The sequence below is a fragment of the Galleria mellonella genome, unplaced genomic scaffold (genome assembly GCF_026898425.1).
Source record: "Galleria mellonella isolate WM207_F2 unplaced genomic scaffold, CSIRO_AGI_GalMel_v1 utg36, whole genome shotgun sequence".
In the NCBI taxonomy this organism is placed as follows: Eukaryota; Metazoa; Arthropoda; class Insecta; order Lepidoptera; family Pyralidae; genus Galleria; species Galleria mellonella.
The window spans coordinates 2,290,283-2,308,706 of NW_026442086.1; the positions used below are offsets into that span (position 1 = coordinate 2,290,283).

The 18,424-nt window shown below is 29.0% G+C and overlaps 1 protein-coding gene across 6 annotated transcripts in view; it reads right to left on the minus strand.

Annotated features, from left to right (window-relative positions):
• The window catches only part of LOC113520493 (uncharacterized), a 65,094-nt gene that overhangs the window by 18,814 nt on the left and 27,856 nt on the right, over positions 1-18,424 (minus strand). The window contains exon 1 of one of the 6 annotated variants that reach the window (XM_026905837.3): positions 3,166-3,361. The exons of the other annotated variants lie outside the window; for them this stretch is intronic. Within the exon in view, the coding sequence (XP_026761638.1) occupies positions 3,166-3,187 (22 nt within the window). The 5' untranslated portion in view covers positions 3,188-3,361. Of the gene's footprint in view, positions 1-3,165; positions 3,362-18,424 lie in introns of those variants that run through there. 6 annotated transcript variants of the gene reach the window in all.

Below are 18,424 nucleotides of genomic sequence, written 5' to 3' on the forward strand. Positions count from 1 at the left end.
TTGAAAACATAACGTAAATTACGTTTTAGTAGATTTCTTTTATGGTTTTAGTATCTATGAGATGTTAATTTTCCTTCCTTCATCATGATATAACACACAGAGCATATCTAAGTACGTTGTATCCTGCACGTTTACAGTAAGTTATATATGTAGAATAAAATTGCAATATCGCAACGTAGCATTGCATGTCATGTTTCCTTGACGTACCAATGCTTGTCTGAGACTGTTTTTTTTTTCTGAGAATATGATTCATATTCAGCGTCGTTTAATGAATGAACGTAGTATGCGATGTGCATAAAGGCAGTAACATGCACTCCCTATACACACGTTGTATCGATGTTACATGCTGCCAAATTGAATGGTTGTCTCTCACAGGGAAAGATAAATTCTATACTACAATTCATATGCATAAGGAAATTGCAATTTATATTTTTCGTCTGCATATTTTAGTGTGTCTCACACGATATGTTCATCAGTCCAGTACCGATTTTAATGTTTCTTTTCAATAGATTAATCCCGTATCAATCGATAAATACTAATATCTTTATAAGTTTATGATTTATCTGAATTGCTTTTCAAACGATTTTAAAAAGAAAATTTTTAATTTGACTGTATTCATTGTACAGATTTTAATGACTCTTTCTGTAATCAAGAGGGTTTTACATTCTCGTCTTGGTCCAAATACTAATTTGGTCAGAATTAAAGATGTTGATGTTTATTTCGTGGAAAAAAAAAAAATATTACGGAAACAACAACACGCACTTATTTTCTACAGTAGAAGTAGTCTTACTAGTGTATCACATAAAATTAAATGTGAACGTTTGTTACACAATCACGCATAAATAACGGAATAGATTTTGGGCGTAGTGCATTATGTATTCCGGTATTGCGTTTCGGTGGGATAATAATTTACAAAGTCCAGGCATACAATGACACACACGTACGTTTGGTGGATAATATGTACTCAATATAATATTAAACTGACATTTTTTTGTGGCAACGTAACAATATTTTATTTGTTTTTGTCATACAGAAGCCTACTTATTAATTAAAAATAATTCATCCGTGCCTTATCAAGCTCTACTTTTTATAGATATATAAATACTGGAAAAAGCAATTGTGTAAGTTCATATTTTGTTTTGTTTTCACACTTTACAACAGCTATATTTTACAATTTTGTTTACATATACAAATAAAAAAGCGAGTTAAAGCTATTACTACATACCTAAATTTCAACAACTTCTTAATTTTTCATGCACTACAGGTACTTTTTGATTCTAGATAATATTATTTTCCTATTAAATTTCCTTCTATTATAAATTCTTCTACAATATAAATAAAAACTTTTTCCGTGAATGGTTCATATGTGAATACCCACCTGTTTCATAGGGAAAAATAGTAATAAAGTTGATTGTTGGTCAATAAATCATATGTAGGTACGTATATACAATAAAATATGTATACGTAATTAAGTTATCTTAAGTATCATTAAATAGTATTCTATATTATTTTATTGTACTTCTTAATCACTGCCTATTTGGATAACATGGAAAGGCTGAAATTGAAAACATCATCATGATAACGATGTAGTTTAGTAGCTTGTAGAATATTCTACAATATTCTATCTAAAAATGTCATAAAAGTACATAGAGATGATCTAAGAAATATCTGTGGTGCGGAGTTTACTACATGAATAGATAAATAATGTAGGGAAGTAAAGAATAAAAGATTAGTAGAAGTATGTACTTGTTGAGATATATATAAATAGGACCCTATATATATATATATATATATATATATATATATATATATATATATATATGTCGTAAGAGGCGACTAAGCGAGGACGAGGAATGAGCAGCAGCGTCCCTCTTAAAACATCTCCAAAGTCTAGCTGCGGTTGGCAATTCGTCTGCCAAGAGTGGCAACTACTGAAAAACTCCTCAAGAGGCTTATGACAGTTAAAGTCTGATATGACGATATATAGATTAACTTAGTTTACGTACCTGAATTTGATGCATTCTTCCAACTAATTAGACTTTATATACAATATTAATAGAAATTTGTATAGTTTTTTTTTTTATAAAATTTAACTAACTGGTATGATAGATGATGATATATTTTAAGAGAATTTAGTGTAATTGTCTGAAGCATAGATAGATAAGACTATACACAAATACACCATATAAATTAATAAATTTGTTTTATTTTACTTGTAATTCAATTTATTTTTTATGTTTTTGTATGAGTGTTTTTAAAAAATTGGTATTTAATATCCACACATATGCAGTTGTATTATGTATTTTGATGGCGACTATAAATTTCTATGGGATAAGTAATAAGAAAACCTTCAAGTTTTTATTTATTGAGAGCGTTGTTTTGGTAATTTATTATAATTTGATTTAATTCTTAATTATATTATAGACGTGAATGTAAATTAATTTATTAAAAAGTATTAATTTATTCATTTCATACATTTCATTTATTAATTTATAACCTAGATAAAGAAGGAGTAAAGTGTTGTTATTAAAAACTAGTTATCAAAATGAACTAATAATCAAAATGACGTATTCATCTCAGTATTGCTATTATTCATCTGTGTTACATCATATTTATCTCCGAAGTTTGAAGGATTTTACATATAATATGATTTTAGCTGTTGAACCGGGTATTCGTTGATAGAGTAACCTGTATAATAGTAAAGCTAGCGTCCTACTAAAAATGTCAAAATGTCAGATTCTGTCTACAGTTTAAAAGAATAAGGCAAATTAAAATCAACCATTACACACTATTAGTGGTTATCTTCATCAGAATAATGGGTATTCTACTTCGAAAATACTTCAGTTATATTAGGTATATTTGACTGCATCAATTAAGATAATAAATAGGTATCCAAGGTCCAACTACATACTAAATCTGTTCAACAATTTAATGAATAATAAACATCCAAATATCTTTATTAATTTTCACATTTCAAATAGTTACTCTTCAAAACAGGTATAGAATGTTAGACGGTAGTTACTCTATTTGTGTAGCATGCTGTTGATAGCTGTCAAAATAATATATAGAAATATTACTTTACTGTAACTATTATGATTTACATATATTATTTGCAAGATAAGCTGTCGGTCTATTGAATCATAATAATATAATAACAGTACATACCTAATAAATATCCAGTAAGCATCCAGTGATGTGCACAATTTTTTTTTAAACCCACTGTAGTTAGCACTTAAACACTTAGAATGTAATCAATGAAATCTTGTTATTAGTATCAACAAAATATATAATATGTTATTACTACTCAGTACAATTTGTTATCAGTGATATTATGATAAAAAGTTTTAAGTAAAATATTTTGTGGTCACTGCCGCCGACCACTTGCGTCGCCTCGTGGTGTTCATATGAAACCGCCGGCTGATCCGGTTGTATTGTAGTTGTAACAGCTAATCAAACCGTGACGCATGAGGTTGTGACGACTGCCGGCTCTCTATATACATATATCACATCTGGAAACTACGTCATGTGATGTTAGAGTCTCTAGTTGCCAAGTTAGGTACTTTAGGTGGCCAATTAATAAAAAAAAACTTATACGTATAAGGTCAACTAATATAGTTTTTGCATGGTCAGTAAAATGGAGGTAAACGTAATTATCAACGATTTATTATGAGAATTATTATAATTTTGCTCATGGCGCCTGACCTTTAACGAAAGGTTACACCCAGTTTTATATAAATATTAACAGTATAGCCAGGTTTTTAAAATGATTGAAATACTATTTTTTTTTTATTATTTTCGATTGTTTCCTTGTATTATCAGACTGTGTTCTTAGGGACGGAGACTACCTTACGTTTGAATGGATTTGCTGTGGCCATTTTTTTATACTTATTACTTTTAATATTTAGTATTACTAGGTACGTACTTTATTTCAAATTTTTGTCATCGAATAATTCAGTGATGGTTATTTAGTGAATAGTCAGGTAATGGCGTAGGGAAAATTACATACTAGGGGAAAAACATAATAATCTAATTAAATATGATTGAAAAAAAAATGATATGAATAAAACAGTTTTTTAATGGCTTTTATTTACACCATAATATATATCCTACCACCTAGCAGGACATTAATCCATCATCACAATCTAACAACGACGCACTTATTTTCTTACAGTGCTTTTCATGATTATCGCGATTGCGACAAACCGGTTTGTTAGAGATATCTTGTTATAATTTATTATAGGTACTTACTTTATGTAACGCATATATACGTACTGTGGAAAAATAAAAGAAAAAATAGAAAAAACAATAATCAGTTGTACTGTGGATTTTCCAATAGTTCTAATTGTAAGTATAACAAGGTAAGAATTAATGAGGGTTCTTGTGCTATTGATGTGTTACGGTAGATAACCTTATTGTGTGTGAATGAAGTCACGTACACGAGTGCAAGCCTATGTATCTATTATACATGTATTAAAAAAATTATAGAATATTATTTAGTATACTTTTATTGTTAATTCTGCGTTTTCGCATCTTGTCTTATGGAGTAAGCCATTATGAACGAGAGTGAGGTTATTTTAGTAAACCTAAACAATTACCTATTCTAATAATAACTAATATTTTTAAATTTGATTTTTAAAAACAATTTAATACTTGAAAACACCGTATTAGCGGTTGTCGTTTTTCAATATATTTTTTTGTTTAAAACATTCCCTTAAGACTTGCATACATACCCCTTGCAGTAACATACACAAACGTCGAAGAAATTAACTACAATGGAGTCATAAAGAAAATTTTTCATTCATGACGATAAAATCGGCAAATAATTATTATAATATAATAATTAATATATACATATATTGTTTCGTAATTAAACTAAACTTATTGTTTAAGTAGATATATAATTAAAATTTATATTTCTAATTGAAATAATAAGTTATGGGCATAACAATAAATGGTCAATAATACCTAGATAATAAATAAAAATGTATAATGAGTAAATTATTTAATATAAAGATATTTAATAATGGACCAGTTTCTTGAGACACGAATATTCTATAAGATCGATCTCCCTAATGCGACAGACACACCTCCGCTGTTATACGGTAGTCGTGTCTATTCCTGGCCGGTGTTAATGACTCCACGGATTTACTCACCAGTTGACATTTAGGTCAGTCTATTGTGGTCCATAATTTCCATTCCGTTTATGTGGGAGGTACTTACATATATGCCATGTATTATTGAACAAACGTCAAACTTTCCATGTTAAAATATCAACATTGGATTTTTTCCATAAAATCACGCCTTCTATATCTATATAAGAGAAAAGCAGTCAAGTAACAAGATTTAAATGAAAATATTAATTTTTAAATATTTGTCTGAATCATGTTATATGTATTTGCTATTTATTGTTATATTTATGGGAGTATCCAAACCTACCGAAATTATCATTGCTAACTTACTCAAGTACAGATAATTAAGGATACATTTTTATGTAGTTGTAAATAGAAACAATCTGTGTGAATGGTTATAAACTTTAAAGCTAATTATCATAACTGTAATCCCTTGTAATTAAGGGCATGTATATATTTATCACATTCAATCGTTAGAGTTAATGACTTTTTCATGCAAAAGTTTTTCTATTCCGTATAGAAAAATTCAAATACACGTACAATAATAAAGCGGTACCAAAACGTTTCGTAGGGGATTTGTTAACACTAAAAGAAGCAATTGTCCGCGTCGTCACAAAGGGTTGGCCTCCTAACCTAATTTTCCTTTTCTTCTATACTGAGTTCTATTTACCTGTCATTTGATGTATTTTATTAATGATCAGGCCATTGGAAGGAATACATTCATATAAAAATAATAACAATGTTAGCATTAGTAAACAATGTTAGCATTAGTAACATAAACATCGCAATATATTTCAGTATTAAAAGATATTAAATTACTAATAATTAAATAATAATAAATAATATATATAACCATTCAGATACATAGCCAATCCTATTTAATATTATAAATGCGAAAGTATGTAACGATGGAAGGATGGATGGACGGATGGATGTTATTCTTTTATGCAATAACTACTAAACGGATTTAAAGGAAATTTGGTACACGCGTAGATTATATCTTAATTTAGTACATACATAAGATACTTTATATACTAATTCACGCGAGCAAAGCAGCAGAATACAGCTAGTATATAATATTTAAATCTTTCATTAAAAATATTATTGGACTGAGAATTCGTAACGAATATTAAAATAAAATAGGTAAGATGGGCGTGTAAATGATGCGCTTATCAACAAACAACATTCAGTTTTTATTTATACAGAATGTACGTATGTTTTTGTACAAATATTTAAAAATATTACCTTGGTAATTAAATTTGAATCAACAGAAAATAGCTGGCCAACTAGTTAAGCATTACGTTTTATAGAAGGCCGAAAATGAAAAATGATGTTATTTTAGAAGACTTTTAGAAGGCGACTTTTAAAAGAAGAGGAAATTCTATTATTTCCGCATATTAAATTCAAGTATTTGTATAACGTGTTTACGAATATCTTTTCGTACATTCGCAGGTATGTCAAATTACCAATAGTCGTGTTTAAGTCTTAATATATATTATTGTAATTAAAATAACCATTTTTTTAATAATAATAGAATTATGTAAGTAACAAATAAAAAGAAATAATTTAGTTAGAATTAAAAAAAAATTAATGGTAGGAAAAAATACTAGTTCAATTTTAATTCGTCGATTTTCACATCTAACACATCGCATACTAATGATAATCATTTTGAATTATAATGAAAGCATTAACCTTCATGCGCAGTCGAGTAGAAAGGTCAAGACGCTAGTCTTTTACCCAGGCCATATCAATTCGATGTGGGGCTTTCAGGTCAATCAATAACTTATAAAAAATGTACGCGTAAAATGGAAGTAATCAATCGTTCCAACCAATGGAAATTCCATTGCTTTCATTTGCATGCAACAGAAAATTGTTAGTAATAGAAAGAGAAGAATAGACATTTCTAACCTGGTTCCGCGTGTAATATTTACTTATTTGATTAATAATAATATTATATAACATTTAGGAATTATTTTTGTGCCGATAATAACGGTCACGCTAGATTTAGCACGCTTAATTTCAAAATATTTTCAATATACGAAAACTAAACCATCACATGGTGCTAGCACCGTTACACGCGAGTTTATACCAAGTTCCTTATCTATCACGCAATATGGTAATATTATCGGACAATGTGAGCACAGTTAGCCGACTTAAAATAAAAATCTTACTAGTATATCAAACACCACATCTACGAAAAGATTTAATATAACACAGAAAGTGTAACAATTTCATATTTTGCATGTATGTTATATAAACTATTTCATTCGTATTTCTACCTTAATTATTATCTTAATCTTTGTTCGTAATCGATAATTCTTTTCGCTATTTTTGTAAGCATCGAAATCCATAAGGGGTACCATGTTCGTCATAGCCTATTCGGTGACAGCTGTACTGTTTATGGGGACATAGGCGATAGTAATTAGTTAATAGTTACTTTCTATTTGTTGGATTATCAGTTTTCTATTTCGAATAAAAGCTTCAAAATGAGGTAAACACATGAAAATCTCGTTATCCTCCTTCAAAGGAGATATAAAATCAAATATATATTTTCTCGCTGCTTTCATTCTGGTTTCCATTGACCATAAACTATAAACGTTAGTTTGAGTACAAAACATGTGGGCCACTGTTTGATGCACCGCTATCCAGTTTCCGTTTTCTATACGAGACAGTTATACGCAAGCGTAAATTAACAACAACATAATATTTGACGGCTGACCTGAATGTGCTATACCTACTGTCAATAAACATTATAATATAGTTTATCACAAGCGTAAAATTCCAATATTTTCCCGTAATAAGAGCTGCCTGAATGTATTTGTGCAGAGGCCTATGTTCCATTACGAAAATATAAGGAATAAATATATTTTTATGGTATATATTGTATATTGCACTCTAATATGTCAAATTAGCTGACTGCAACTGACTACCTTACTACTACTACAGTTATTCTGTGGCTTTACTTGTATGAATTAAGTTAAAATTTTACTTCAACATTCAGATATTTATCAAACCTTTAAATCATTTTTATAAACAACTTTCATATTAAACAACTTATAGAAAAATAACTTTTCTTACCTTCTTGACATACTAGAGTCCTTTCCTTCCGTTATTGCAATAAAACACAATAATAATAAAAAATTGTAACAATGTAAGCAACGTAAGCAACTTATCTCTTTTAGAGATAAGTTCACCTTAAAAGTATAAAAAGTAGTACGTACTTTCAGCTTTACAGTGAATACATGTTACAGTACATTTGAATTTATTTAAATAATTAAAGTACGAACATGTATATATTTTTTGTATATTGCATAACATTGTGTCTAAGTTAAGCAACTATTACACTGTCAATTGTTAAATAGAACAATTTTAGAATAAAAAATAAACCATAAATATTTTTCCTCTAAAAGGCGAAGCCCGAAGGTAGTAAGGCCAGTCACGCGAATTGTTAATTTTTAATGTCATTCCGGACAAATCAACACTCGATATTTTGCATAGTTATAGAATATTACCACAGGGAGAATTTGTACAATAGTCGTTTGCTTGGATACCTTTGTCCTATTCGTGTTTTAACCGTAAAGTAGTTGTGTTTGTATAGCTGTGTTTCGGTTTGAAGGGTGGGATATGGCGTGAATTTACAGGGTACAGAGGAATAACACCTAAGTTCTTAGGAATGGCAACGCATGGGGGCTATCATGGGCGAAACAGTATACTCTGTTATGTCCATGGTACTACTCATGTCTATAGGCGACGGTTACCACTTTCCATCAGGTGGGCCGTCAGCTTGTTTGCCATTCTAAGTTGTATAAAAAAAAATTCATAACTAGAAATATTTTAACAAAAGCTTTTAGTATAAAAAATTTGTTTCCTTACGATTTATTGATCGAAGATATCAAATCAGCATCAATATAATTGATCGCCATTAAAAATAAATCAAGAACGACATACACCCTTTAACCCTAATTGTTACATTCCACAGTCATAAATACGTCTAGACAAAAGTAACGAGAACAAAGACCTTGGGTAAACTTTGGAAAAATCAAATAATGAGGTGAAAAAAGAATGTACTCGTATGTATAAACCAAGATGACCTCAATATTCAAATAAAGAGAAACACAAGTATTTATAAGATTATTATTTTATATGATATTTATTTATATTATACATATCTGCAATAACTGGAGTATATTACATTTTACTCATAATTATATATATATATATGTATATATAGACCTCAATATTTACGAAAATAGTATGCAACGAACAAGAAAAATTATTTTATAAAAAGAGCGTCAATACAATCGGTTAAGTATTTTTTAAAATAGAGATTGTAGATATTCCGTAACTTACACAAAAAAAAATGTAAATCGAATCTCTTCCTTTTTTTAAAGTTGAATTATATTGACACATTTACAAACATCCTATTAATATAAATGCGAAATAATATATAACGATCCATGCATCGTTATAAACTTTCGCATTTATTATGGATGTATGTTTGTTACTCTTTTACCCAAAAATTACTGAACAGACTTGAACGAAATTTGATACATGAGTAGGTTATATCTTAATTAAGCACATAGGATTTTTACACTTTATGTACTGATTCACGCCGGGTGAAGGCGCGGAATATATCTAGTTAAGAATAAACGAATATTTGTCAAACTACAAAAAAAGTATATTTTGAAATTCTTATGTTTTCTAAACTCTTTTCTATTTCTACACATTGTTTTACTCTTGCGGTCTCTTTTTTCAAATTATCAGATTCACTAGTCACAAAAATTGAGGGATATAAAAAAAATACAAACTTTTGGGTGATTTTCAACGAACTATAACTCCGAGGAAAATGATGGTACAGCAAAAAAAAAGTAGATTGTAGCTCCAAGTGTGTAGTTTTCAGACATCATAAGTATTTTTTATCATGTTTGGATCTTGAGTAATACTAAGAAAACTACGTACTTAAAAAAACTTTTTTCATTGTTTCTTTTAATGGCTCTTTTAGAAACTTTAATACTCTTTAATTTTGACGTAATCAAAAAGTACTTTTTAAGACAATCAATAACTCTGGAAATAATGATCGTATAGGTTATCGAAGGAAGGTTTTGAAACTACACGATATTCTCTAAAAGACACCGTGAATGGCTTTTGTCGAAAAATTTTTTTTATTGTAAACTTTGACTAACAAAAGACAAAAATTCGCATAATTAAGGATTTTTGAATAATTTGGTATGACTTTGGATAAAATGGATGAATGAAGGATATCGTCGGTAATTTTTCAATCTCAAAGTGTTATTTAAAATTCCTGAAAAATTCAAAGCGCTGCGATTTTTTTTTCATAGTATCCCGAAGCGATTTTTTTTCAGGTACCTGTCTACACATAAGTGTGCACAATATATTCGTATTCTCTTTGTATTTAAATTACATTTTTACATTCGACGAGCAGCAATTATATTTTAAATTGCTTGCAGCAATCGTATTGAGATTACGAATCCTAATTGGTTGCAAATAAAAGTGAAACTAAAGAACAAGAGAAACTATAAAACACAATTGCACTAAAGGTTTAGTTCATGGGCTACTAGTTACTTAATCGATAATACCTTGTTGATTATAGACTATTTTAATAGAATTTAAAGGAAATATAAACAAATGCATAATTGATTCTAAGACAAGACTGCTGTTTAATAGTAGTAACAATTCAAAATTGATTAATTAATTGAATGTTTTAAATTATTACTAATTTTATTTAGATAGTGTGATAGTTTCAACAAAACGTAATTATCTTTTCATTATGTTCTATTTAAACAAACTATAGAACTTTTTAATTAACCTACAAGTAACTCTTTGGTAGAGATTATGAGTAAATATAAATTAGGTATCTATTTTGAATGAAATTTTCATAAGTTACATTTTTAGTCGCCCTTTAATATTTTACGAATACACCTTTCAAACCTTAAAGGTTAAGAGGGAGTGTTGATCATGTCATACTACCAAGTTCTTTGTACAGCTAGAGAAATAGGAAAGCTGTCAAAATATAAAACAAATAAAAACTCTATTAAGTTTTAGAAAATACTAATTATTTTCTAAAGAAATATAAAAGACTAATAATAATATAAACTTCAATGAAACATTTTTTTGGACATAAATTACACTGTCACTATTGTTTTTTTTTTATGTTTTTTACCATCAACGTTATTGGAATAAAAGCATAAAATTCTTAGATCCTTAGTCCTTATTCTTAGATCAGGATTTGTTATGATTAGATTAGTAAGTATAAAGTAGTTGATATTAAATGTTTTCAGAGATACCTATACCTTCTGATTAACAGACAAGCTGTTTAAATAAGAACACAAGTATTATTTACAATATTCATAAGTTTAGTTGCTCAATTATAATAGCTAAATGGGTCTTCTAGTGTAATAAATCTTATGGCTATGACGAAATTGATATATCCTTGTTTATACAGTATGTGTGCTACTTAGGTCTGGCTTAACATACGTCAATATTTCGATATTTGTATTCTACCTATATGAAACTAATACATTTTACATTGCTTGGTATATTTATGTAGCAAATGTAAATACCGCTTACTGTGCTGTTATTGCGTCAAATTATAATCTTTGCTATGATTATTATGACGACATATTAAAACCAGACATATCCTAATAACTAATACATATTATAAATATAAAAAATTTGAATGTTTATTTACTTAATCGGGCTTAAACGGGTGAGCGGAGTAATGGTAGGTACCAAGATGGATCTCATGCTGGGATAACACATGGATAATTTAAAATACAATTTATATATAATAAATCGTATTCTAACTTCGTAATATGTTTTTTTTTTTGTGCCTATAAAAAGCATTATTTTAAAAATCCTTCTTTTAATAAAAATACGCACTATATAGATATATGTATCTATGAATTATAAATACCAACTCACGTTTATTCTTAAATTATACAAGACATAATAAAACATTTTACTGATATTGAAAATACGTTACCTGTTTAATTATATATACATTATAATATACTTAGTGACCTTTATTTAGATAAGAGCTAGTACAGTGTCAGTCAGATAGTTATGAATTGTGATCACTTTTTACAGAGGGACGTTATTTTAAAATACATCTATTTCTTTTTTATACTACCAGGCGTAGTAAACAAGTTGAAGTAGTAAATATTTAGCACTTCTAATGCATGAAATATGGTGACCGTCATATTACGGACTACACATAATATTTTGTTGCCTATTGTCCCACCTCTTATTTTGTTATTCCTCAGTGTTCAATGAATTTATAATATATGATTTATAATAATTAGTAACAAAAATATGCCCTTGATCATGTAAACCACCTGCAAAATGTAATCATGAGATGCTGCTATTTTTAAAAATAGTTCTGTTTTCCAGCAAAAGTCCCTGAAACTAAATTTATCGATATACTTATACCTACCAACAATAACAAACCACTTCATAGAGTAACAAAACCGAAAATAAGTTACATAATGAAAATTATCAATTAATGTAATAAATTTCTAGTACATTCACATTATATTTTTAGGGAGATACTCATATATAGCACACATAATTTCTTAGAGATTTAGCTGTGGCTAAGGGTGGTTGCTCCATATTGGAGCATTCCGTTACTGATCAATCGTCGAGATCACGCGTTTCTGTAATTCTATCGAAGCTGCATCGATTGGTAAAGATATGAGGCGGCAGGAGAAACTTTACCAAATTATTAGGTCTAGCAGCGGATTATATTACACTCAAATATAGGATTATAGCTAAAACAATTTAGGAACGATTAACGATTATTTATTATAATTCTACACCGTTTGTAGCTGCTTAGGTATTTAATACGAGTAAGTAATAAGTTTAGATTCTAATTTGTAATACCAAAATATACATTATGACCCTATTTCATAAAGATGTATAGCGTTAATAGTCGATCGCAGATTCTTACTTGTTTGTCGTGTGTGCTATGGCCTTAATTGTCACATAGTAAAAGCTTGGTGTTGGTAATGTGTATTGATTGGATCGGTTTACACAGTTCGTAATAAACCCTGTGGAAGGGGTACACCCACCCTTTAACAACAACCAGTAGGCCCAATTCACAGAAAGGTCTAGTGATACGAAATTTTAAAAACTAGCGTAGTTTGGGTATTTTGTATTGTGTCTCATATAGCGTAATGTTTTTTATACTATTTGGAAAAGTAAACAAGCTAACAGCTCATTTGATGAAAGGAATAACCGTCTTCTATAGATATTAACAGCACCATGTACATAAACTGTGACTCTATATCATGCAATTTTTATTCCGGAAACTAAGTTAAGGTGTTGTGTTTCAAGTAATTTAACTACCATATTCTATCTTTAACCAACAACATACAACTATAGCTGCTTGGCGACAGAAACACCACGCACACTTCACAATGTAGTTTGAGTATCAGTCAATTAGTGTGATTGTATCACTTAATATTATTGTTATTTAAAGAGCTACCCATCCAATAATTTCTAATTTATTATACTTACTCGTATGCTCATGTATAACTATAGACACATTAGGAATTAAAAAAAAATAATACGTCCTAGTTTATGAAAATCTAATTTGTCTTTGGTCTTATTTAACCATACAAAGAACTTTTTACTTTATTAAATGAACACGATTCTCAATAGATTACTGAATAATAAATGCTGAACTTAAAATACATTATTGTATTATATATTAAATTTTTTACTGGGTATTATTTAGTTATCTTTAATCGTACGGTTATTACCCAGAAAACTGTAGAATGTATAACATTCTACAGTTTTCTTTCAGCTTCTCAAAGGTTGACTGTAAGAGATCTCTTTATGGGATAAGTCTGCCATTGTATATATTATATTAAATCATTTAATGTATTCAATATGAATTATGTACAATAAATATTTTACAATACAGTACAATACATTTTTCTACATAAATGTCATTTAAATGGCACCATACTAAAGGATGTCTCTTGATTAAGTCAATTTGAATCACTATAAAGAGCTTCATTAGGTCATAGGTCAGGCAGATGCAGTGCGTGAGGAATTACTAGTAGACTTCATAATGTAAGTACTTCTGCAGCTACGTTAAAATAGATTATATAGAATTATAATAAAAAGTCGGTTGTGTATAGAATAATGAAATGAATTAAACAATTAGTATGTATGGTATATATCTATTATGTGTGTTTTAAACAGAGTAGGTACCTGTTTATAAGATTTAAATATAGTAACTTATGTACGTAATATAAAAACAAACTATCATTAGTAATAAGTTGATTTTGATTTCTATATTCATTAAATTTCGTTGTCTATGGATTTTTTTTAATTACTACTAATTGGGAAATTTTGAAATAGAAAAAAATACATGAATCGAAGCATTAACCTAGCATTAGCATTAACCCAGGAGAAACTTGATATAACGGGATAAATATTTTTTTATAGCCAAAGTAGAGTAACGCTTGCTCGTATGTGATATCTATTTACTTAGGCGTCAAAGATTATATAAATAATAGTATTATTTTGTCTATTATTCTTCTTGCGATGGAGCTACTAAATATAAAACGATTTCAAGTCGTGAATGAATTCAGCGAGACGAATTTATGTTCTTGAGACGGTTTCGAATCGAACTGACCGGTCGACCGCTCGGCTGTGACGGATTGCGCCCGATCAGAAATAATAAATCTATGACGACATTGTTTTAAACATTCAATACGGGTGAATAGGCATGATACTTAATAGGCAAGTGTAAAAATAATAAAATACTAAAACTAAAGCCAAAGGAGATGTTTATAATTATGGAGATACGTCTTTGTAATGCATAAATACATAATACTGACTATTAGATGCTTCGTTCTTCGGAGGGCAAATGAAACCATAGTCCTAAACCACGTCAGGGGTCTTCATGTAAAATAAACGTGGCTAGCAACTCTATACATCTGAGAGTATATATTACCATCACATAAGTTGTAATAGTAAATGCTAGTATTATGCCTAATATAAGTATTTGCACCTCAATTAAAAAGATCGCAGTGTTCCTTAATAGAAACTTACTAATATAATAATAATAATAATAATAATATATTTTATTGACTCCAACTTAAGTAGTTACAGTTATTCTTCTTATAAACTATTACATTTTTTTAAATGCATCATACATATGATTTTAGCATCTATACTAGGCCGAGCCTGTATCATAGATACTACTTTGTGTTATTTATGCATTTAAAAAAAAAAAACTTGTTCTTTCGCCTGTACTTTTCTCAATTTTCATTAATGGAATTATGTCCGCTCTGCTCTCTTCATTTCATTTGTATGCAGACGACTTGTAATTATATATTGCTGCTCCCATCCACAACCTAACTAATGCTGTAGATGTAATTATTAATGATCTGAACGTAATTGCAAAGTGGACGAAAGATTTTGGGCTTTTAGTTAACGCAGATAAATCTCAAGCGGTCATTATAGATAGTTCTCATTTTATTGCTAAACTTCGGGATATAGTAGTTCCCAACGTTATTTATGACGGAAAAATAATCCCGTATTCCACTAGTGTTAAAAATTTGGGAATTGTTATAGACCAGACACTTTCATGGGGTCCTCATAAATAAAGTACGTCGAAAAATCCACGCATCATTACACTCCTTAAAGCGCCTGCAGAACTTCCTTCCTTTAGGAACTAGACTGTTACTGGCTCAATCTCTTCTTCTTCCTCTTCTAGACTATGCTGATTTTTCCTACCTAGATCCCACACAGGAGCTTTTTAATTAACTTGAGCGATTGCAAAATCAATGTATTAGATACATCTATAACCTTCGACATTTCGATCACATATCTGGTTATTGCAGTCAACTCAAGTGGCTTCCCATCAGGCTACGAAGAAATGTCCAATTTCTTACTCTTCTTTTCAGTATCCTTTTTAATCCAACATGTTCACATTACCTTCAGGAAAGGTTCAAATTTCGCGAGATTGATGTTCACCTGAGATGCAGTAATGACTTCATTATAGATTTGCCTTGTTTTAATACTCAAACCTATACCAAGTCAATTACTGTACATGCTGCACGTCTCTGGAATTCACTTCCTAATAACTTAAAGATGGCACAATCATTAAAATCCTTTAAAGCAGATATCATAAAATTTTATTATAAAAATCCCTTTTCATTAAGCTAATTGTGAATATATGTATCTCTGTATTTGTTATACATAGATACATACATAATTTATGTGTGTAAGTTTATTATTATTTATTTATGTATAAATATTATATTAGTTTTTATGACCTTTTATTATTTATATATGTAGGTGTATACAGTTGTTTGTATTATTTAGTTTAGCTGTACGGTACTCTTATACTGGTACCCTTGTATATTCTACAGTTTTCTTTCAGCTTCTTAAAGGTTGACTGTTAGAGATTCCTTTATGGGATAAGTCCGCCATTGTATATTTTAATCTTTTGATGTATTCCATATAAATTCTGTACAATAAACATTTTACAATACAATACAATGAAACTTTCCAGTATTGACAAAAATATATTTATATACATATAAATTGCTACATTAGATTTTAACATGTTTGGCAAAGTATGGACAAGGCAAATATTACTATCACCACAATAATAAACGTCACTAAGAACCTAACCAAGGATTACAATTACGAGTATATATTTTATTTATTTATAAAATAATGTTTATAACTTATTTGATGTGACATTCGATAATATTACAATTTATTAATAAAATAATTATTATTGTCGCATTATTGACAAAGATAAGAAAAACATATTTATTTAAGTACTGAATATAGAGTATTACTACAAAAACAGGTTTTTTTTTTTAATAAAACATGAATGATCATTTGTATAATACTACAGATAAAATCATTCAATTTTATCAAACCGAGTGTTTGTTTTTTAAATAGGTAATGTACGCTTGTTTCGTTACATTGCTTATCTTTTTGGGGAATTTAAATTTCGTTTATTAAGAACGTCATTAATTATCTACAATTACATCGTATGGTAAACATTTCTAAAGATGTCACAATTTGCACAATTCACAAGATAACTTTTATATCTACCTAACTGAAATGTTAATTGCGTTTTCCTCGTTTTGTAATTCACTTGTATTTGTTCTTAAGAACAAATTTAAACATTGTATATTCTTTATTACGTTATAGAATACAGTAATAATTTATAATTTAAGACAATATAACAAAAGGTGCACTTAATCGTAAAGAGCATCTCGGTTCTACCAGCCAACCTAACACATTAGTACAGAAAATAGTAAATCCAAGACAAAGATGAAGAGAAATATCTAAACGACATTACAAATTTAGAAAACATCTTAAAACATTCTATTCTTATATTATCCACTTACATATATATATATAAAGAAATAATAAATATAAATACACACAAACTAGTTGTATTTTAATGTGAAACTGTAGACTAATGTAAGAGTCACGAAAAAGTGACGGTTATTGTTCATGAGAATCACATTATCCTAGTATGTGCAACAAAGTAGACCACTGATATTTTCATGCACATAATCAATTATTGTGGGATATATGAATAGAACCACTTGTATGGTATATAACATAGCTAGTGTCATATCAGTACAGCATTGTAGTAGCAATCATGAAATTGATTGTGTAATCGAGCGCTGAATAGGCAACAACTATGCCATGTTCTATTTAACTAAAGTGGACAAATATAATATAATTACTAGTTAAGCTTTATGATCATTATTTATTTGGTTTTGTGGAATCTTAAAGAAGAATTTGCATATATTTTGATAACGGTAGTTAATTTTAGCTCGGTCAAACCAGGCAGAAAGCGCCTTGAATACTTATTACACCCAATCATTATACCTAATTTGGGACACGAAGAAGAAATAGACAGGCAAGACAGTATGTAGTATTTAGTTCTATGATGCTAGATTTAATTTAAGAAGTAAATATATGCGTATGCAGACTATTTTGAATAATACCAAATCAGTTATCGACGTTTAATAATGATATCATAGTAAAACGAAATTATTTTAGTATTATTAAATTTGTATCTAGTTATTTTCCTCTTAGTTTCTACTACCTATATACTTAAATGCTACATATATAGAAGATGTGGAGATGTACAACATACAAGCAAATTTTCCGCCGATGACAACCGTAACGAGTGGAGGCCACGTTATGTATATATACATACATACATATAAATATACATAAAAATTAAGTGCTCGTTGTTAGTAAGCGTTTTAATTGAGAAC